We start from the raw sequence: 23,218 nt of genomic DNA on the forward strand, positions 1-23,218 counted from the left end.
GTAGACATTGATCACAAAATGTCTTTGTAAACAATATTTTAATTTTTTTCTTCATTGATTACCCCAAAAAGATGCTTGGGGCTACATACTTGTGAGCAAGCAACGTAAAGCTGCCCATGGGAAAAGCAGTTAGTCCTGAGATCTATACCTGCAGCCCTGAGCATTTGTACCTGTGACTTGTTGGTCGTCAAACTGCAGGCACTTAGAATCTGTATCTCAATTAGGTTCCTCTGTAGAGCAGTCACTTTAAGGTGGGTTCTGTTGCATAACTTGGGCGGAGTAAAGTTCCACAGAAGCATGATCAGAACACCAACTTCAAGTGCAATGCTGTGCGCTGGAAGTCCAGCTGCACTATCTTGTAGATCCCAAATCCGTTTCTACTTAACCTACAGTAACTCTGAAAGGTTGCAAGTAACATGAGTAGTGACTTTGATATGTATTATTTGTCTTGGTGCACCATCTACTGGATTGACATGTATACTCCAACTTTATGAGTCAAGATAAGCTGTATGATTAGTGCTTAATATATATTTGGATTTTCCTGAGATCTTGACATATATATCTATGTATTTATATATGCATAAATATATAACTGTTAGCGTTCATGGTGTGCAATACATGCATGTATTGTATATATATATATATATATTTATATAGGTAATAGAGATAATCCAGCACTCACCCCAGCCACCACAGCATGCTCAGGTGCTTCTCTAGCAGATAGATGTAGTCTATAGTGAAAGGATGGCACTCAGTGTCTCAACAGCACTGCTAATAAATAACAGGCATAGCCAGGATATATAGTCTGACAATATATCCTGGCTGTGCCTGTTATTTATTAGAAGTGCTGTTGAGACCCCAATTGCCATCCTTTCACTATATACTATATATATTTATATATAGTTATTTTGGACTTGAGGAGCCTGTGCAAATTCCGTCTCTAAAAGTATAATTGTTCCAAAAAAATATATTTATATACATCGTCATTTTTGGCTTGAGGAGCCCGCACGCTGCACGCGCCGTGTGTCAGGCGTCTGGTTTTTCCTGTATTGTTCCTCTCCCTGACGTCACATTGATATAATACATACCTCAGTTTCTTTCTTGGTGACTAAGCTATACAATATTTAAAATGCAATCCAAATTCATTTGGTAGTGTTCGTATGATGCCAGAATGATCACACAAACAAACAAAAATTCCGATTTTTTTTTTCTCCATAGTTCATACACAGTCCCAAGGAGTACATTTCTCCCCAAAAAAATCTATATACAGACACAACCATTACAACTTTATTATAGATACATATAGGTAACTACAGTAGAATATCTGTATATTGCTTATTATATGCTCCCTGTATTTTATGTAGGTCACAAGAATGGTCCCTTTATTGTATATTGGTTACTATAATGCTCTCTGTGTTGTATGTAGGTCACTGTAATGCTCCCTGTATTGAATATAGACCATTAGAACAGGCTACTCTTTTATAGCTCTTTGACATAACAAGGTTAAATATATTTCATTGGCTATTTAAACCACACCCACATTAAACATATGATGCCTGCAAGTATTTTTGTCATACTCATTATCAGGGGCGTTTCTAGAGAGGAGGGGGCCTGTGTGCAGTCTCCGACACGGGCCCCCTCCTCCTCCTAGACTGCGCCCAGTTTATAGAGGATGCGCTGGTCACCGGGAAAATGGCTGCAGCGGCCATTTTCCCTGTACTTCCATGCGCAAAAGACGGGAAAATGGCAGCGGCGCCCATTTTCCAGACGTTTTTACAGCGCACCGACGTGGGACTCCGCAGAGGTAAATAATGCTATGGGTGCAGGGTGTGGGGCCCCCCCTGGACCCAGGGGCCCATGTTCCGCACACACCCTGCACCCATTATAGATGGGCCCGTGTTCCGCACACACCCTGCACCCATTATAGATACGCCCCTGCTCATTATTCTATTTCAGCTTGCTGGTAGAAAGGTCTGGGCTACTTGCTTGCTTGTCCCTAGACTGAAAATTGCCAGTTAGCCCGTTGGTAATATACTTTAAAGCAGGGCTATATTTCGGCCAGAATGCTCCAGAACACCGTTCCGGAAGTTCGTATGGAAAATTACGTCTCCTGTCAGGACCCTTGGCAGCCAGCCAGATTCCTCAAGATGATGTTATAGATCCCCGCGCAAACCGAATGAGGTGGTCCGAGTGTATACCGGACACCCATTAGCCAGTTTAAATGTAATCATGGCCAGCGCGTCCGTCCGGTAAGGAACATGGAGTGGGAGGACAGTTTCCTTGTAAATCCCCAACTCAGCCTCACCTACCTACATATAAAATGCAAACTGGCCTAGTACGCGCGCGACGTGATGATGTCACATCATGCACCATCTCTGTGCCTATGTAAAGAAGAGATGTGGAGGAGCAGAGCACCAACGCTAGAAGGAGGACACTGCTGAACACTGAGAATCAGGTGTATATTATTTACTAAAGTGCGGGGTTTTTTTAGAAATGGAGATGTTGCCCATAGCATCCAGTCAAATTTTTGCTATTATCTTCTAGAACCTCCTGGTCTGGCCCTCTGAGCTTTTTTTCTGGTAGCCTCATCTGGCTAGCCAAGTGACTAGAATGGCACCCTACAGCCAGAATCTATGCAGCAGTGCCTCCTGGAGCGACATTAGGACACTTCCGGCGGTCACACCGCTGCCCTTACAGCACCCTGGAGCATCCTCAGGATGATCCAGGGCATTGGTGTAAACACCGGCGATTGTGGCCCCGCCCGAGACAGAGGGGACGTGGCCTGCACCAGGCCCGCGAATAATGTTATATATATCAAAATGGGCCTCAGCAGAAAAAAGGTTCCCCCCCCCTGTTCTAGAAGGTGCTAGATAAATGTTAAGTAGAAACCGATTGGTTGCTTTGGGCAACATCTCCATTTCTAAAAACCCACACTTTAGTAAATATACCCCTCAGAGTCAAAGCGAGTGACAACTCCCTGTTCTTGACGGAGGAAAGGGGGGCAGTTTAAATTGGTAGGAACCCAAGAATTCTTCTATCCTTTTAGCTTGTTGATATTGTGGTGTCAACATTGCAGGGTCGACATTCGTGAATGCCAACATGGTAACTGTCAACAATGTATCTGGATCCTGTGGTGCAGTACCAATCCTCCAGCCATGGCCTCCTGAGATAATCACTGAATGTAAAGAACAAAATGTAGAAACTTTTGTCATATCTTGTTTATAAATAACTGAATTTGATAATCAGAAGATCGAAAATGTATCATTCTAACTATTCAGAATCACTTTAAGGATGACCAAAACACTGCATTTGTCACTATAACTCATATTTTCTGATTCAACATCTAAAAACTGTACCAAAAACTATATTTCATTTTTACAGCTACATTCATAAATTAATAATTTGATTTTCAATTGTGCTATAAGTTTGCGCTTTCATTTTGCCTTTAAGTTTCAAAGCAAATGTTCATTATGATGAATATATAGAAATAATAGACATCCAATGTATTTATTATTGCAATATTTTTAATTTGCAGGTATCAGACGTGTTCTAATAATGGGCTGGTGGCAGGATTTCAGAGTCAGTACTTTGAAGCAGTCTTGGATAGAGAATGGCAATTTTACTGCTGCCGTTACAGCCGAAAGTGCTCTTATGGTTGCTGGTAAGTTCAGTTATCACTGGCATAGAGTATTCAGATTCTTTTGTCCTTTAGTCACATAAGTGCTACTGTTAGAACATATTTCCTCTAGTGAATGATTCTGGTTTACATGTACCAAGTTATTATTATTATTGTTATTATACTTTATTTATATGGCGCCACAAGAGTTCTGCAGTGCCTTACAAAGTACATAAACAAATGAGCAAACAAGAAAACAGCAACTTACAGTACAAAACAAGGCAGGACAAGGATTTTGTTTATAAACATTGCTGCAATAGCGATCATACCACTCAAAAGTAGCAGGGCGTCAGCAACCAAGTGTTAGGTGCCCTTGTGGGGAGTTTGGAGTAGACGATCGTATGAGTGAGGGAAGTAGAAGCATGTGAGGGAAGAGGGCCCTGCTTGTGAGAGCTTACATTCTAAAGGGGGTGGCAGACAGACAGGGGTGACACAGATGGGGTAGACAGGAAGAAACATGGAGCAGCAGGTTATGATGAGGGTTGGAAGGCTTTCGTGAAGTAGTGGGTCTTAAGAGCCCGTTTGAAGATTTGTAGCGAGGTAGTGTGAGCCCCTAGCGATAACTCGTTAGCCAACACTCACCACTTTTCCGCGGCAGAGTCCTAGAGCCCTCGTTCCCAAATTGCCAACTGATCTACGATCCGGATCCTCTTCACCGTTTTAGTCTCAGGTTCAAACCAGCCTGAAGCTGTAAGAGAATGGGGTATTCAATAACAATCCTCCTATGCTTGGTGACACAATAACCGCTAGGGATGAACGCGACCTTCACCGGTTGGGTGAATGGTCATCATTGGCACGGGGCCTCAGCTACCCAGTTTTCACCTATACAGTGCTCACACACTCAGGTGTAGTTTGGATCTCACACCGTTGTGAGAGATCCCCTAACCGGTGTTCAAGGGAAGAACAGACAGAGGAAGAGAAAGTATAGAATGTTTGGATCTCTCACCATTGTGAGAGATCCCCTATCGGACGCTCCAATGAAAGACAGACAGACAGACACTGAGAGATACTCACATTAGACCCCTTGTCACCTTGACGAGTCGTCCGCCGCCCCTGAGAATCAAACAAAACAATCCCCCTTCCTTCACGGACAAACACGTCCTCAGCTTCGGCTCCGCTGACCGCCGCCCGCCGCCGTCTTCCTGCTCCAGCAACAGCGCTTCCGTCTTCAGGGGTTGAGCACGGAGTCTTCCGGCGCCTCTGGAACTCTTCTCCTCCGCGGACGGTCTTCCTGGCTTGCTCTCCGCCGACGGACTGACTTGCCCCGCTCAGCGGCGCCTAATATATGGAGCCGCGAGGGGGCGGAGCCATGACGCGGCGAGCCACAATTGGCCCGCCGTGCCAGACTCGGATTGGCTGTCCGCCCGCGAGCCATTACTGGCTCGCCAGCGGCGCCAAATTCAAAATCCGCGCTGGTGGTTGGACAAGCTTGAATCTTTTCAGATGCAAGCTCGTCCAGCCCCGTCTCCCGCCGCCGCACCGCGCTGCCCGAACCGCCGACGCCTGTTTGTCCAGCGGTCACTGGATTTCGGGCCGGACCAGTCTGATAGGGAGAGGGAGATAGTTCCAGAGGTAGGGAGCAGCACAGGCTCACCATATAGTCATCAAAGTTTTCTGAAAAGGTCAGAAAGAAGTTTGCCTACAGTGATTCTTGGACGATTTACTGGCAAGGTCTATTGTGAGAAAGAAATATCTCACAATCAAAACTATCTCAAACAGTTTCGATAAGTGTTCAAAACATTTATCTATATATTGTATCATATACAGTACAAGCCCTGCACCCATGTTCACCAAATTCTCTTATATATTACATGTCCAACAACTTCCCACACATTTACATACCTCAGTGTTCTTCCAGAAAGTACATTTTCAAAACTACATCCATAAAGCTCCATTTATCAATGATACATAACCTCTTTAGCACTCGATAAAGGGGTTATGTCATCCTTTCAATATTTAACATAACAGCGGTAATCTAAGAATAACACTGTTTGTCACTGTATCGCTCTCTAGCCATCTTTAGATAGCAATAGCGATACAGTCTCCATTGCCGCCAATAGGGAACCGGCAGCAGCCTTTGCGGCTTCAGTGAAGCCTTCCAGGCACTGCCGGGCCCCCACAGGGTGAAAGTGTCATGCACATTATTATTAAAAGTACAAACACAACATATGAAACGCAAACAATAAAGGTGCGCTTTCCGGAAACAGTGACTATAAATAAAATTATAATTTATTACAGTCAATAATAAATGACATACAATTAAAAATGAAAAAATAAACAATGTTAAAAATAACTAAAACCAAAGGACGTCTTCAAACAATCCCAATAATCAAAATCCAATTAATCAATAACAGGAACTCTTGCAAATGAAATATACTTATTGACAGTGGAGTCCCTCCCTGAGGTGACACCTGGTGTGGGGAGGGTTGTTATGTGCACGACGAAGCCACGCGCCGCTAAAAAAATGGGCATGACCTTGCTGGATGGGGGTGTGGCTATGTGGGTAGGGGAGTGGCCTCGCGGCCTGAAGTGCTGGCTCCCTCACTGTGTTAGGAGCCGAGTGCTGCATGTAATGCTACAGTGCAGCACCCAGCTCCTGTCACTGAGAAGACGGCACTTTGGTGTCACCCCTCGGCCCGCACCCGCCACTGCTTATAGAACCAACAGTAATGACATAGCTACAACAAGAATTCATCATCCGAATTCATCAACTTAATAAGTCTTAAGATGAAACAGCCCCTCTATTCTGGTTGAGAAACGTATCAAACTCCGCCCCCCCCAGTGCGCAAGTGACGTCTACAAAAAACACTCTCTCCAGTATGTAATACAATGTTGTATTCTGCATTTATCCAAATCTGTATTTATCATTGATCTGCAAGGTACCGTTTGAAAAGGGATAATAATTACCAAATTGAGCCTCACGTCTTCAGAGTTGGGAAATTCCTCAATTCTTATCCCCCCAAAATCTCTCTAGATACAGCCCTGCACACATTTCCTGTCTCATACTCTCTTATACACATGTGACACTCTAGTGTGGTGGGTCTTGTCTTGGACATACCTGGGGTCTTCTGGGCTTTCTACACTCACAGCAGAGAATCGGACGGCCCCCAATCACAGCGCAATGAATGACACAGTGGATAAAATAACGTTTCATTTTATTTATCTGGATCTCTTCAATTCGAATTCGGAACCTCTTAATCAAGGGTTACACAACAGCAACACAGTATCTTATATTTATGCAACACTTTACAAGTATTTTCCAATATCAATACTCAGGAATTCCTATCACTTAATTCTAACTATCATCAGCGTTAACACCACAGACATATAACTTTCTGATCACCCATAAGAAGTAAGCAATTGGTGATAAGCAATAACTCTACACAACAATATACTTATAATTACATTTTGTAAATGTAATATATACTATTCCAGTCTTTATTTATTCCTGTCACAGGTAAGTGATATTGGACCTGGTTTAGCTTCCTATGGGCTGCAGGCTCTGAGACTATGTAAATCGGTGGTTTAAGGGGTTTATAAGACTGTCTCATATATTTATTTTGCAGGAATTGTTCCTTAAACTCATTTGTCTCTCAATGGAATTAATTTCAGCAGTACAGTGTGTTAACAGCTCTATAAGAGGTAAAGGCAGGAGAGTAGTGAGGGTGGCTCTAGAGGAGCACCTGCTCCAGGCGCCTGCTCTGGGAAGGGACCTGGAGATCAGCCATCCGATGAAGGGCAGAGCACCTGCTGAGCTGAGCCTGAAACACATAAAGAGATCAGTGCTTCCAGAAAAGGGGCATGGTGTGGACAGAGCGGCACTTGTGGCTCCGCCCACACCATGCCCCCAGCAAGGACGCACTGATCTCTGTATAAGGCATAATGTGAATAAGGGGCACTACTATGGCATAATGTGAACCATGGACATTATTGTGGCATATTATTAAATGTGGGGACTACTGTGTAGCATAATGTGAAAATATAGCCCAAACTGTGGCATAACGCAAATTAATGGCACTAATGTGTGGCATAACGTGCAGTGCAGTGGTTCTCAAACTCGGTCCTAGGACCCCACACAGTTCACTTTTTGCAGGTCACCCAGCAGGTTCACAGGTGTATTCATTAGTCACTGACACGTTTTAAAAGATCCACAGGTGCAGCTAACTGTTTCACTAGTAATTATGTGAGGAGACCTGCAAAACATGCACTGTTTGGGATCCTGAGGACCGAGTTTGAGAACCTGTGGTGCAGTGCATTGTGGCCATTTTTTGTAACATAATGTGAATAAGGGGCATTACTGTGGCGTAGCATGAATAAAAGACACTACTGTGTGGCAGAACGTAAATTGTGGGCACTACTGTGTGGTTTAGATTTAATTGGTGGAATTACTTTAGTGGGTTGGAATATATCTAGCCCTCCATGTCCCAGTTTGATACTGCCCCTAATGTTTATTTTTATATCCCTTTAATTTGCCCCTACATGCTGGACACGCTCCCCAACCTGGCACACTTGGGGGGTGGGGGCACGGTAGCACACACATGCTCCGGGCACCATGGCTAAACGCTACACTCCTGGGTAAAGGCTTCTGTAGTCAGAGGCAGATTAAGGCCTCATGGGGCCCTAGGCAATATGGTTGTTTGGGGCCTATATCTATATACATATATATTGCATATTCTAGTAACGCAGTCACTTCAGCCTGCTCCGTCATGCCCCGTCTGTCCCATCTCAGTCTCTTTGTTTTATGTTCTTTACCTGCTTGATTTCATTTACTCTTCCTTCACCTACCTCAATATTTTTAACTCCCCAGTCTCACTCATTTCCTTCACCACTCGTTTTCTGCCTCTAGTGCTTTCTCCTCCCTTTACACCCACATCTATATTATTACCTCCTCCTTCTTTACCTACATTCCCTATACAGTCCCTCTTTACCTGGTGAATTCCCTCCTCCTTTCACCCCTATTCTTTATCTCACTCATTCCATTCACCTGCATAATTCTATTATCTCAACCTCTTTATAAATATCAATTGTTTTAGCTTCCCCCCATGTACGTGCCTCATTCCCTTCAATCCTCTGCCTTTCCTTTCACCTCCATCATTCATTTTACTCCTTTCCTGCCCCTTCAACTTTACCCCATCCTCTGCCTCCTGCTCTATTCACCGTACACAATCTTCTCCTCCAGTCATTGACAGTGTAAAAATAGCGGCTCAGGGCACCCCCGGAATCCCTCAGCTCCGTCACATCTCACTGCCCGTCTCACGCGGGCGCACATGCTCCGCTCCCTCACCATCTGAACCAACCGGGACCGGGGAGAGGTGAGAATCAGCAATGGGCTATATAGCCGGCAGCGCAGCAGGGACTCGGAGTGGTGAGTAGGATGTCGGGTGGGAGAAGTGAGGCAGCGCCGCAGCTTTGTATGGGCAGCTAGTAACTGAGAGAAGAAAGGATGCAGAGCCTTCCTCCAGCTTGGATCGGGGAGGGTTCTCTGCCTGCATCCGGCTAGCTGTTCCAATCCGGAAGAGCATAAAACTCCTTCCGTAGCCATACCTGGAAGTGACGTGAGTGAGGGCGGAAGTGGAGATTTCTGCCCACACTTTAACCAAAAATAAAAAAGTTGGCCCCTTGCGGGCTTGCTTCGCTCGCCACATGAATATATTCCCCCTCTATGCCCACTTGGATGGTAGGTAATGACGTTGAACACTGACAGATGACATCATCGTAATCTACGGAAGAGGATCTATCTCTACCCATTCCAATCCACACACGCTGGCACTGGCAGGTGGCGATGCCACATACGACCCCCTGGCTCAGCTCACCAAAATTCCTCGCCCCGTTCCATCCCTCCCGTCGGCCCTTTATTATGAAAAAAGCAAAAAACAATTTGATTGCAATGCCAGTGGCAGTTTCAGGCGGGCCCCCTAGGAGCTCCCAGACCCTAGGCAGCCACCTGTACCATCTTGTGAATAATCTGCCTCTGTCTGTAGTGACTGTGCCTACTGGTGTTTCACTCCTTAGTCTATATCAGTAAACTTACCAGCCAGCACTGAGGGACCTTTAGCTAACTAGGGCAGTATCACTTGTCTCAGTCCCCTCAGCAAATTAATAGCTTGGTTACTGTTCTGGCTATAGAAGGGAAGCAGTGGACAAATGTTCAGTGGTACTTACAGGGCTTCTCCTTTCCCCTCAGATGCAGTTCAGCACAAAAGTCTTAATGACGGCTCCAGCTGTCAGTCCATGAAAACCATCTCAGCAGCACAGTGTCACACACATTACTGTCTAAGCCTGTGGCAACACACATATAATGCACCCATATGAGCCCCTTTTTAATAAGTGTGATACCACCACCTATGTCTATATAGAGGGTTCTTTGGTGGGGTAACACATACACACACCTTACCTACTCTCCCAGAAGGTGTGGGAGACTCACAATTTTTCAGTTAGTCCTCGGCCCTCGGAAGAGTGGGCGGATCTCCAGCATTCAGGCCACTTCATAATGGAGTGGACATGATGGGGAAAATAATATGGTGAATTGCTGGTCCATAGGGAAGGGTCCGGCCCAACAAGACGAGATTCAAGGAGAATCGCGCCATTTTAGTTGTCCCCTCCTCACAGACTCATGATTTGATGTGGCAGGGTCTAAAGAGCCTGGCCCTGCCCCCAGAGTGATCACTTGCATCTCCTCTGTAGACTTCTCCCAGAGAGGAGCAGGAAAAAGGCAGTAGACTGACACAGACTCACACTCTCCTCACAGACACACACATACACGCTGACACACACTAAAGCTGGGTACATACTAAACAATGTGTGTACCCAGTGATGTGACACCCTCCCCAAGACAGGCCGACATATCAGGATGCCCGTACACACTAGATGATCCGGTGCCTGCCCGCCTGATATGTCGGCCCCTGCCGCATTCCGTTGCATGGGGTAGTCAGCCGCATCAGCATGTCGACCCTACATGTAGGCTGCCTGACTATGTGAATGACGACATACCACGACATAGAGCATACACACTAGAACATTTTGAACTATATGTCATTCCAATGTGTCAGAATCGGGCATATAGTTCCATATAGTTCCAAAAATCATCTAGTGTGTATGCACGGTTTCAGTTATCTCTTCCTCCATGGCTTACATGGTCCAGTCCTGTACATCACACCTGCTTTATTTCTTCTAGGTCCAGAATAAGCAGCTGTTGGCTCTCTATGGGTCTTAATTAATAACATGAACAATGATGTGCTGTAACCCATAGCAACCAATCAAATGTCAGTTTAACAAACTTAGAGAGATCATACTAAATCAGGAGTTTATGTTACCCCCTAGAAAATATGTATTCTGAAAATCTACTGTTGACCACCAATTTGTAGTAACAAATTACTGACAAATTATTTATGCTAAATGTAAATGATTCAAGATAAATTGACTAATTTTGAGGTCCAGTAAGTAGATATTGGAAACCAAACACTAGTTGTGTGCATGTTTCAAGAAAGTGTAATAGCATCAGTAGGGCAGCGTTTTTTTTTTTATTATACCTCTTAAAGGTCGCACTATAGATGGAAAAGTCTGATTTTAGGATACAGTCCCATGAATTGGGACTATTGTTCCGATTCCAGTGCCTTTCTAATGGACGCCCACACTCGCCAGATTCCAAACATGAAAAAGATGGAAGGTATGTTTTTACTGATCAGTTTTTTTTTTTGTTTTTTTTAACATGCAAAATGATGGTCATTCCTTGTGGAAATCTCTGATGTATTTAACTTTCTTTAATAATAGGTTGACACAAGACTATCCTGGACATTACGGGGAGGAAGTGGACATGGTTCTGTATTCCTATGGCTATTATATCAGAGGAGCAACTACAACCTTCTCTGGGGTGGAAAGGTTAGTTTATCCAATATATGATTAATATAACTACTATGCTTAGTAGCATGCTCTGTTACTTAATCACGTGTGTTTGTTAGGCAGTGATAACACAACATCACTGTTACAGCTGTAACCACTGGATTAAAAAGAAAACCAGTAAAACAAGTTGTTTTTAAAAATGTGATTGGTTACCCATGTTCAAAATACAGAGAAAAAGGAAATGAGATTCTTTGGTGCACTCTAGGAGTTGTTATACCAATTTTATTTTTAAATGATATGATGTGTCATATTGTTTTTAAAACATAACCTTTAATGCTAGTAATTTTAAAAATAACTTTTATATCATAAATCATTGTTGGCGAAATATAATAAAATTAGAAAGAAAGTGAAAAAAGAGGAGAAAAAAATGGGAATTTAAAAATATATTAAACAGTTTGTTTCTTATCCACTGTGTTTGACTTTATTAATATAGATCTAACTTGGTCATATATAGTTAGTCCTGTTGTTGCTTATACAGCGCACTGTATTGCTGGCTAAATGGATGTGCTAACTTGTTATGTATCAGATTGTTTGCTACAATCTAGATTAATATATTCAGAGATATAAGAAACATGTTGTTTAAAAAAACGTGATCTTAAGGTGCCCATACACGGTACGATAAAGCAGCCGATCCGATGGATTGGTACGATATTATTGCTATATCGTACCATGTATGGGCATGATATCGGATCGTGCGCACACCCGTGGGGTCGTACATTGCACCTCCAGATCTTAATGCAGGGACAGTTGATCTGGGGTTGCGATGTGCAATCCCATGCAGTGCTATGCAGGGAGGGAAGGGGGTGCTGGCATATCGGGCGGTCGGCCACCCGATCGCTCTGTGCGCTGCAAGGTGCATATCGCACCATGTATGGACGGCTTTAGTGTCTAGAGAATTGACACTTAGTATTGCAAACTCTCTGAAATTCAGCAGGCTTGCTGTAATAAGCATCAACCAAATCTTTTATCAGACCTGTAGTTTGTGTTTTTTTGAATGATTAGTTACTCACACCCATTCTTTAGTTTAACACTAATAAAGTAATCTCATTATTCATCAATTAGGTAGTGTGTATAGTTTTCCTGATGTCACCTTTTCTACATCAGGGCCCATAGGGTATCCACAGGATACCTCGGGGGTATAGGTGATGACGTCAGGCATCGGGCACCATAGAGTTAAGTTTTCAGCCTCCCAGGATGCACTAGGGTCCCCCTCCTATACCCCGCCCCCGAGCCAAGGCATCTCAGTTTTGTTTGGTGCCCGGCCGGAGTCGGATGCACCTGTTTAGAGGGGGGCTAAGGATAGCCCCTGAAGTTTTCTTCAAAGCAGCTGTGGCTGCACATCTGGTAGTACAGCATGGACAGTCAGTGCTGACGTCCTTGCTGTCTTCCCTACACCCCTGCCGGTACCAGAACGCCGGTACTGACCCGGGGATGCTAGTAAGCATCTGGGGTCACAGCTAGCGGTGACCCCAGATGTTTGGGACCATGGCCGGATTCAAGGGGGCAGCAGTGGACCCGCGGTGGGTCCCTGCTGAAACATGGTCCAGAGTCCCCAGGCAGGGGGCTCCTTGGGGACTGGCTGCAGCGTGGAGCCAGGTAACTAACCTGCGCTTCCACTACCCCCCTGGGACAGCGGACCAAGGCTGAGTGGTAGCGCTGCGGCGTCCCAGGGGTTAATTGCATGCCAGGGGAGCGCGCCTTCCCTGTAACACAGCCCCCCGTTGCACACAGCCCTCTCTGCTCTAGCTGACTGGTCCTGTGGCAGCGCTCCTCCCCCAGGCCGGCCTCCTCTCTGCTCCTCGGTGGCCATCTTTTGCTGGAAGCATGGTGAGCACTACTGGACGCTGAAGATCGGTGGCATCGCGGTCTGGGTCCCCCGGCGTACCTCTCCTCCATTGGTTCAGGTCTGTGTATGCAGCGCTGTGTCCTATCAGGCTCTGTGTCTGCGTAGTTGAGAATCAGCGCTGATAGTGCAGGAATTGATTTCTTTGCATTGTATGTGACTTCTGCTAGCGTCTGCTGCCTGTACTTTCACTTTCTACTGTCAGCCATTTCACTGTCCCTGATCTTTTTCTGCTAAAGCCCTTGCGGTGCGGTGATTGCAGGGTGGTCTCACACTATACTAACAAGTATCAGTGAGAGGGTTCACATACTTACCATCATGTCTGAGAGTGACTTTCCTCTCCAGCTTATGTGTACTACGTGTAAGGTACCAATAGCGGAGGGGGAGGGTAACGCGGAGGGGCTATGTCGGCAGTGTTATTTATTGGCGCGGCCAATCACTGTCACGGCGCCGGTACAGGAGCCGCCCTGGGCTTGTTTCGCCAAAGCGCTTACAGCCCTCGTGGGCCAGTTAGCTCCGCAGCCTGAGTTCTCACAGATGGGATTGTCCCAGCAGTCAGTGGAGTCGTCACCCATGCAGGGTTTCCCGAGACAATTGATGGTAGCCCACAGTCTCCCTATTTGCCCTCCCCAGGTCTCTCAGGAGCCTGCGTGGGTTAATTCACTGACAAGTTCTGTACAGCACTTGTCGGACGTGTTACAAGGGGAGTCTGTGTTGAGGCCGGTGGCATCTCTGTCCGCTCCTTATGAGGATGACGATGTGACGTCTGATGATGGGGAGATTCTGGATCTTTCTGACCAGGAACCTCTCCGTACTAAAGAGTCGGACACTAGGTCCAAGGTTTATATTCCTGGACTTATTTGGGCAGTCCGCACAGCTTTAGTGATTGAGGATGAAGATCCTCCGGTGTCCAAATCTAAATATGCCTTTTTTAAGGATATTAAGGGTGACGCCACAGTGTTTCCTCTTTCGGGTCAGTTAGTGGACCATTTAGAGGAGGCGTGGAAACATCCTGGCAAACGGTATCAGCCTCAGAGACGCTTGGCGGTGGCTTATCCGTTTGCGAATAATTATTTTTCTAAGTGGGAATCCCCTCCACAGGTGGCGTCTCATGTGACACGCCTAGTCCGAAGTGCCACATTGCCCATGCCCTCCATGTCTTCCTTGAAGGATGCTACGGAGCGTAAGGTGGAGATCTGCCTGAAGTCCGCTTATTCCCTTGCGGGGGGGGCAGCTAGGCCGGCTATGGCCATTTGTTGGGTAGCCAGAGCTATGGAGCGCTGGGCTGATAGTTTGGAGGAGTCTTTCGATTCCGACTGTTCGGCTGAACAGACCGAGTTGATAGGCAATCTCCGGGATTCAGCCACTTATATCAATGAAGCGGCCTTGGATATCAGTACCCTGGCGTCAAGGAGTTCTTCGGCAGCTGTAGCTGCTCGTCACACCTTATGGTTGCGATCTTGGAAGGCGGTCGCTGAATCCAAGAAGGGCTTGGAAGCTTTGCCTTTTAATGGAGAAGTCCTCTTTGGTCCGGATCTGGACAAAATCGTAGTCATGCTGGCGGCAGCCAAATCGGCATGTCTTCCGTCTGCTGCGGTTCCTTACAGTTCAGGTACGTCGTCCTTTCGGCCTTACAGGGCCCGGGTAGGCCTAAGACACAGTCTTTTCCCAGACAGGATGGCCCCAAAAAATCGGCCAAGCCCTGGAAACAGGCCTGGAATACCAGACGTCCGGCCCCTAAGCCAGATGACGACCCTGTGGCCTGACGGTCCGGGCCTCCCTTTGGGGGATCCCAAAGTGGGAGGCCGCCTGCTGCAGTTCGCCCAGTGTTGGTCGGTTACTACGACAGACACTTGGGTTCACGAGGTGGTTTCTCACGGGTACGCCCTCTCCTTTCAGCACAGGCCCCCGTCCTGATTATTCACCACGGGTCATCCATCAGAACGGAACATAGCCATGGAACTGCGGAAGGTTTTGCACACTATGCTCCAGGCTGGAGTTATAGTGCCTGTTCCATTCTCCCAGAGGGGCCAGGGTTTCTATTCCAATCTGTTTTTGGTGCAGAAACCCAATGGGTCGTATCGTCCGATCCTCAACCTCAAAGCACTCAACAAGTCTTTGCGGGTGCCAAGGTTTCGGATGGAGACCCTACGGTCCATCATTCTGGCGCTGGAACCTGGGGATTACATGGTGTCGTTGGACATACAGGACGCTTACCTGCATGTCCCTATTCTTTTACGCCATCAACAGTTCCTCAGGTTTGTAATCCGCAACGATCACTTCCAGTTCCGGGCGTTTCCTTTTGGGCTGGCGACAGCACCACGTGTATTCACCAAGGTGATGGCGGTCATGGCGGCTTCCCTGCGGCTGCAGGGAGTCCGCATGTTACCGTACTTGGACGACCTTCTGTTGGTGGCAGGATCTCCAGAGCTCCTTCTACGCCACTTGGACCTGACCATTGCGGTACTGCAACGGCACGGCTGGTTGATAAACTGGCAGAAGTCCACCCTGATCCCGTCTCAGAGGATTCTGCACCTTGGAGCCTTATTGGACTCCGGACAGCAAAGGATCTTTGTGACAGGGGAAAAGATCTCTGCCTTGCAGTTGGGGGTGCGCAGTTGTCTGTAGAATCACCGTGTGTCTCTGCACTCGGCGATGAGGTTACTGGGCTACATGGTGTCAGTATTCGACATGGTGGAATATGCCCAGTTTCACTCCAGACCTCTGCAGCAATTGATCCTGTCCAAAAGGAATGGACTGCCTCAGAGTCTAAAATCCCAGACGATGGTGCTCACTCCGGAGGTTCGCCTGTCCCTAGCCTGGTGGTTGCAGACGACCCATCTCAACAAGGGTCGTCCATTCTGGGTGGCGAATTGGGTCCTGTTGACAACGGACGCCAGTCTTCGGGGCTGGGGAGCAGTCACGAGTCGACACTTGTTCCAGGGCAGGTGGACTCGGGCGGAAGCAGAGCTTCCAACATACATCTTGGAGTTCTGCGCGGTTTTCAATGCTCTCCAGCAGGCACATCGGGTTCTCCAAGGTCACCCCGTGCAGGTCCAGTCGGACAACGCCACCACCGTGGCCTACATAAATCGGCAAGGAGGAACCCGAAGTCGGGCGGCTCTCGTAAAGGTGTCCCGAATCCTGGTTTGGGCGGAGCGCAATCTCCCGGCCATATCAGCAGTATTCATCCCGGGAGTCCTAAACTGGGAGGCAGACTTTCTCAGTCGCCAGGACGTTCATCCGGGGGAATGGTCTCTGCACCAGGACGTCTTCCAACTTCTGGTGGACAGGTGGGGTCTTCCAGGGATCGACCTCATGGCGTCACGGCACAACAACAAGTTGCATGTGTATGGGTCTCGCACAAGAGACGAAGAGGCATCTCTGGTGGATGCTCTGTCCGTCCGGTGGACGTTCCGGTTTGCTTATCTGTTTCCTCCGTTTTCCCTTCTTCCACGGGTAATCCAGAAATTCAAACAGGAAGGAGGGACGCTCCTGTTGATAGCTCCCGCGTGGAGGCACAGGTTCTCAGACCTCCAGGCACTGTCCCTGGACATTCCTCTGCGGTTGCCGTTACGACCGGACCTCCTGTCACAGGGTCCTTGTCTTCACCCGGACCTGACTCGGCTGTTTTTGACGGCGTGGCTGTTGAGACGGCCATGTTAAGGTCCAGGGGGTTTTCTAGCTCTGTAGTGCAAACAATGCTAAGGGCTCGGAAACCATCCTCTGCAAGGATATACCATCGTGTGTGGCATACTTTCTTCCAGTGGTGTCGGCCGAGAGGTTATGCTCCTCGGGAGTTCCGTCTGTCTAGAGTGTTAGCTTTGTTACAGGCGGGACTGGACCATGGGCTTCGCCTTGCATCTCTGAAGGTGCAGGTGTCTGCCCTGTCTGTCTGGTTCCATCGTAGGATTGCTACAATCCATGATGTGCGCACCTTTATGCAAGGTGTTCTCAGAATTCAGCCACCTTTTGTTCCACCGGTGGCGCCTTGGGATTTAGCTGTGGTCCTGAGGGCTCTCCAGGGACCGCCGTTTGAGCCACTGGGCTCAGTGGACCTCAAATGGCTGACAGCTAAAACAATTTTCCTTCTGGCCATTGCTTCGGCCAGACGTGTTTCTGACTTAGGGGCTCTCTCCTGTAGACCCCCTTTTCTGATTTTTCATAGGAACAGGGCGGTGCTGCGCACTCGTCCTGGTTTCCTTCCTAAAGTTGTTTCCAGTTTTCACATCAACGAGGAAATCGTTGTGCCGGCTTTTAACTCACCTGATCTTTCAGTGGGTGAAGCCACTTTGGACGTTGTGCGGGCCTTAAGGATTTATGTTGACCGCACTTCTTCATTTAGGAAGTCAGACGCCTTGTTTGTCCTCTATGGCTTCCGTAAAAAGGGTTGGCCTGCTTCAAAGCAGACTTTGGCAGGCTGGATTCGTATGGCCATTTCAGAAGCTTATCTTCATGAAGGCCTTCCGGTTCCTTCCTCTGTGAGGGCTCATTCCATTAGGTCTGTGGGTCCTTCGTGGGCTGCTCGACGTGGTGTCTCTGCAGTCCAGATCTGCAAGGCTGCCACATGGTCCTCAGTCCATACCTTTGTGAGGTATTACGCGTTTGACACCTTTGCCTCTCAAGATGCTTCCTTCGGGCGGCGGATTCTCCTTTCAGCACAGAAGCGTCCCCACCCTTAAAGGATACTGCTTTGGGACATCCCCAAGGTATCCTGTGGCTACCCTATGGACCCTGATGTAGAAAATATGAGATATGGTAAGAACTTACCTTTGTTATATCTATTTCTACGAAGTCCATAGGGTTCCACAGGACTCCCGCCCTGTTGCACCTGTGCTGCAGATGGGCTTTACTCTGGTCACCGTTTTTTCCGTCTCCCTCTGGTGAGAATGTGATTCTTGTGTGTGTCCAGATCTTTTTTCTCTCCCTTCTCCTCCTCCGGCCTATGGCTTGGTACGTAACAGATGCCTTGGCTCGGGGGCGGGGTATAGGAGGGGGACCCTAGTGCATCCTGGGAGGCTGAAAACTTAACTCTATAGTGCCCGATGCCTGACGTCATCACCTAAACCCCCGAGGTATCCTGTGGAACCCTATGGACTTCGTAGAAATAGAGATAACAAAGGTAAGTTCTTGCCATATCTCATATTTTATAATATTATGATACTGTATCCCTTTATAAGAGGGATGTGTTATCTTATCAAGATTTATATACAGTATGTTGGATCATCATACACATAGCTTCTTAAATTGGAATGCTGTGTGTGTGTAATAATTATAATATTCAACATACTGTATATGAATCTTGATAAGATAATACATCCCTCATATAAAGGGATACAGTATCATTATATTATAAAAGGTGACATCAGGAAAACTATACACACTACCTAATTGATGAATAATGAGATTACTTTATTAGTGTTAAACTAAAGAATGGGTGTGAGTAACTAATCATTCAAAACAACATAAACTACGGGTCTGATAAAAGATTTGGTTGATGCAATATTGTCAGTAGCTTATTACAGCAAGCCTGCTGAATTTAAGAGAGTTTGCAATACTAAGGCCCGTATTCAATTAGCAGCGACAATTTTGCCGCGGTCGGTGAAATGTACATTTTGCCTACATCGCGTGTTTTGAATGCGGAAACTTATCGAGCGTGCCCCCCGTTATTCGCCGTATTCAATTCCAAAGGACGCGAAAATGGGACCCGGTGAAACTCAAGCAGGCGAAAGGTGCTGTCAGTTTTGGGAAAATTAGCCTGGCAACCCCCGAAAGATGCACTAACATTGGGGATCAATGTGGTTGCCTCCGAATAGCCCTACTGAAGTTATTTGGGGTACTTAAATGCTCTCAATAGCTGCTAATTAGCGTCTTTGCACAAGTGGTGAAGAATAGCTTTTAGCAGGGATTTTTGGTGAAATAAGTAGTCCCAGCAAATTTGGGGTACATGAAAACAGGTGCAAGCATGGTTAAAATTTGCAAAAGTGAAGTTTAAAAATCTTGAAAAACACACCTTCAGCAAGCACATGCAAACAAAAAACTGCTCCCCCATACTTGCAGACCCCCAAAAAGCTTATTTCGCTAGTTTTTAAGTTTGTAACCCAACTTTGTACTTTTTTGCCCCCTTTTTCAAAGTCATTTTTTGGGGTGTTCACTTTTTGAAAGATTTTTTTTGAAGCAGTTAAGCTTTGGGGACCTGTTCCAAAGGTGCAGGGTGGTTTCCCCACCTTTGCACCCCAAACCGCAATTCAGCACTTTTTTCCGCCTTCTATTCATAGGCGAAATTTGTCCGCCTATTACATTGCATTGACTTTCTGCGTAGGCTAAAAGTCTTTGGAATTGAATACGGGGATACGTTTTCGTCTGGCAAAATGACATCACCGGTGAAGCTTTTCGCGTCTAATTGAATACGGCCCTAAGTGTCATTTCTTTAGACACTAAGATCACGTTTTTTATATAACATGTTAGCACATCCATTTAGCCAGCAATACAGTGCGCTGTATTAGCAACAACAGGACTAACTATATATGACCAAGATAGGTATTTATTAATAAAGGACACACACAGTGATAAGAATCAAACTGTTTAATATATTTTTTTTCTCAGCTTTTTTCACTTTCTTTCTAAATTTTATTTTATTTCGCCAACAATGATTTCCTTTTTCTCTGTATTTTGATATTCTATTCTAATGAGTTTGGTGGCACCAAATCCCATAACAATAATGCAATAATATAAGATCAATGAATATAACGATAAATTGTAATTAGAATGGCATATAAGCAAGGGATAGGAGTTTAACGTCATTATATATGAGAATTCTGTGCAGGATTTTTCAGGTTTTGGTTGTTGTCAGAATGGATTCCTTTGAAGGCTGGTAAGTTTTAGGGGCTTATGTAATAGGTTGCAAACTGCAGCCGCTGCGGGAACTCCTGCGAGTGTTCCCGTATTTTTAAAGCAGCAATCCTTTTAATGGCAAAACCAGCTTGGTTTTTCCTTTAAAAGGATTGCCAGCTTTAAAAATACAGGAACACTCGCAGGACTTCCCACAGCAGCTGCAGTTCGCAACCTATTGCATAAGCCCCTTAGTGTAAATCAAGAGAGAGCATTCAGGTATGTGGGTATCTCAAGGAGTTTCCAGAAGCCAGGTGAAAATAGCGCATGAAAATGATGGGAGTTCCTGGGCGGTGGCTTAGCGCATGCACAGAGATGGTCCATTTTATGGATATGTTATGGGAGTGTCGTGGGCATGTCACGGTATGGTATGACTGACGCACCAAATGGAAATTCAGTGTTTATGGATGCTGACAGTGGGCGTCTCAGTCCTTGCACATTTGGACACATGGATGTACACCATAAAGTGATATAAATGATCCTGTGTTTTATTTTCAGTCTAAATAACTGATATTGGTCTCTCCCACAATGTGCCACCCTACATTAACACAGTGGCGTAACTTAGGGTGTGTGCCCTGGGCGCCATAGGACCGGCGGCGCTGGGGGCGCCGCCGGGCCACGGTACCAGCCCGTCTTTGTTAGCCAGTGTAGTGCCGACCGCAGTGAGTGCGGTCAGCACTACACATTATACACTGAGCCCAGCGCCGGTCCTGTGCTGCACTACCAAGCCCCTTCCCTCCCCCAAGCGCTTACCCAATAGCGCTAGGCGGAGGGTGGGAGGCGGGCTCAGGCTGTGCATTTTTACACACACATCACCGCCAGCGCGGCAGCAATGTGTGTGTTAACCAGCAGCAAATGAGAGTCAGACAGACTCTCATTGGCTGCTGCACCCACTGCAAGAGCCGGGCTGGAGCTCACTCATGAGCTCCGCCTTCTGGCTCCTGCAGTGGATAATAATGCAGTGTGCAAGCCCGGGAGGACTGACGTGTGGCAGAAGCAGTGGCTGGAGCCGGAGCATGGATTCAGGTAATTACTTGTATTTGTCTGCACTACTCGGGGGGTGGGGACTATTACTACTGGGGGCACTGCATGTGGAGGGGGGACTACAACTGGGGGCACTGCATCGGGAGGGGGGACTACAATTGGGGGCACTGCATCGGGAGGGGGGACCTCTACTGGGCGCACTGCTTCGGGAGGGGGGAGCTCTACGGGGGGCACTGCATCGGGAGGGGGACCTCTACTGGGGGGGACTATATAAGGGGCGTACTACTAGGGGCACTGCACTGGGGGGACCACTACTGGGGGCACTACATTGGGAGGACCTGGACCACTACAGGAAACACTGGATAGGGGGATCACTTTTGGGGGCCTGCATAAAGGGGACCACTACTAGGGGGGACTACTGCTGGGGGCACTATATAAAGGGCACTGCATAGGGGGTACCACTACTGGGGGCACTGCATAAGGGGGACCATTACTGGGGGCACTGTATAAGGAGAACTAATGGGGGGCTGCATAAGGTGGACCACTACTGGGGGCACTGTATAAGGAGAACTAATGGGGGGCTGCATAAGGGGGACCACTACTGGGGGTACTGAATAAGGGGCACTAATGGGGGGCTGCATAAGGGGGACCACTACTGGGGGTACTGAATAAGGGGCACTACTAGGGGCCTGCATAAGAGGGACCACTACTGGGGACATTGTATACTGGGGGTACTGTATAAGGAGCCCTAATAGGGTTAAGATGCATATGAAAAGGAATGCTCAGAGTGACGAGAAAGGGGTGTGTCATGTTGACATGCCCCATTTTTAAGTGATCACACCCCTTGTGACCACGCTCATTTTTGTGCTGCGCGCGCAGGGTAGGGGGGGCTCCATTTTTACATATTTTAACATATATATATATATATATATATATATATATAATGAGATATGGTAAGAACTTACCCTTGTTATCTCTATTTCTACGAAGTCCATAGGGTTCCACAGGATACCTTGGGTATAGGCGATGGCGGCAGACATCCAGGCACCACAGAGTTAAATTTTCAGCCTCCCAGGATGCACTGGGGTCCCTCTCCTATACCCCGCCCCCGAGCCTCAGGCCACTCAGTTTCGTAACAAGCCATAGGCCGGAGCAGGAGCAAAAAAGAGAGAGAAGACAGTCTGGAACACACAAGAATCACATTCTCACCAGAAGGAGACGGAGATCAAAGCCCATCTGCAGTACAGGTGCGACAGGGCGGGAGTCCTGTGGAACCCTATGGACTTCGTAGAAATAGAGATAACAAGGGTAAGTTCTTACCATATCTCATATTTTCTACTTCAGGGTCCATAGGGTATCCACAGGATACCTTGGGGATGTCCCAAAGCTGTATCCTTTAAGGGTGGGGACGCTCCTGTGCTGTAAGGAGAATCCACCGCCGAAAGGAAGCATCCTGAGAGGCGAAGGTACCAAAAGCATAATACCTTACAAAAATATGGACAGATGACCACGTGGCTGCCAATCACCGCTGAGGCGCCAGGTCGAGCTGCCCACGAAGGACCCACAGACCTAGTGGAAGAGCTTTAATAGAGGATGGAACAGGAAGACCTGTGAATCCATCCTGCCAAAGTTAGCGTAGTGGCAGGCCAACCCTTTTTATGGAAATCAGAAAGGACAAAACAGAGAGTCTGATTTCCTAAATGGACTGGTACGGTCAACTTAAATTCTTAGCGCCCGTACCACAGCCAAATAGGCCTCACCAGCAGACAGGACTGGAAAAGTAAAGGCAAGCACTGCCCTGTTCCTAGGAAAGATGAGAAAAAGGGAGGTCTACATGACAGAGCCTCCCATTCTGAGATCCTACTGGCCAAATTAAGAGCCAGAAGGAATACAGTCCTAGCCGTAAGCCATTTGAAATCCACTGA

The 23,218-nt window shown here is 47.0% G+C and overlaps 1 protein-coding gene across 1 annotated transcript in view; it reads left to right on the forward strand.

The window, feature by feature from the left end:
- The window catches only part of DPT (dermatopontin), a 53,910-nt gene that overhangs the window by 25,229 nt on the left and 5,463 nt on the right, over positions 1 to 23,218 (forward strand). Inside the window, exons 2-3 of the mRNA XM_088444922.1 lie at positions 3,536 to 3,661; positions 11,447 to 11,554. Of these exons, the coding sequence (XP_088301048.1) occupies positions 3,536 to 3,661; positions 11,447 to 11,554 (234 nt within the window). The remainder of the gene's footprint in view (positions 1 to 3,535; positions 3,662 to 11,446; positions 11,555 to 23,218) is intronic.

This window comes from Taudactylus pleione, unplaced genomic scaffold (genome assembly GCF_031769625.1).
Source record: "Taudactylus pleione unplaced genomic scaffold, aTauple2 ptg000374l, whole genome shotgun sequence".
NCBI lineage: Eukaryota > Metazoa > Chordata > Amphibia > Anura > Myobatrachidae > Taudactylus > Taudactylus pleione.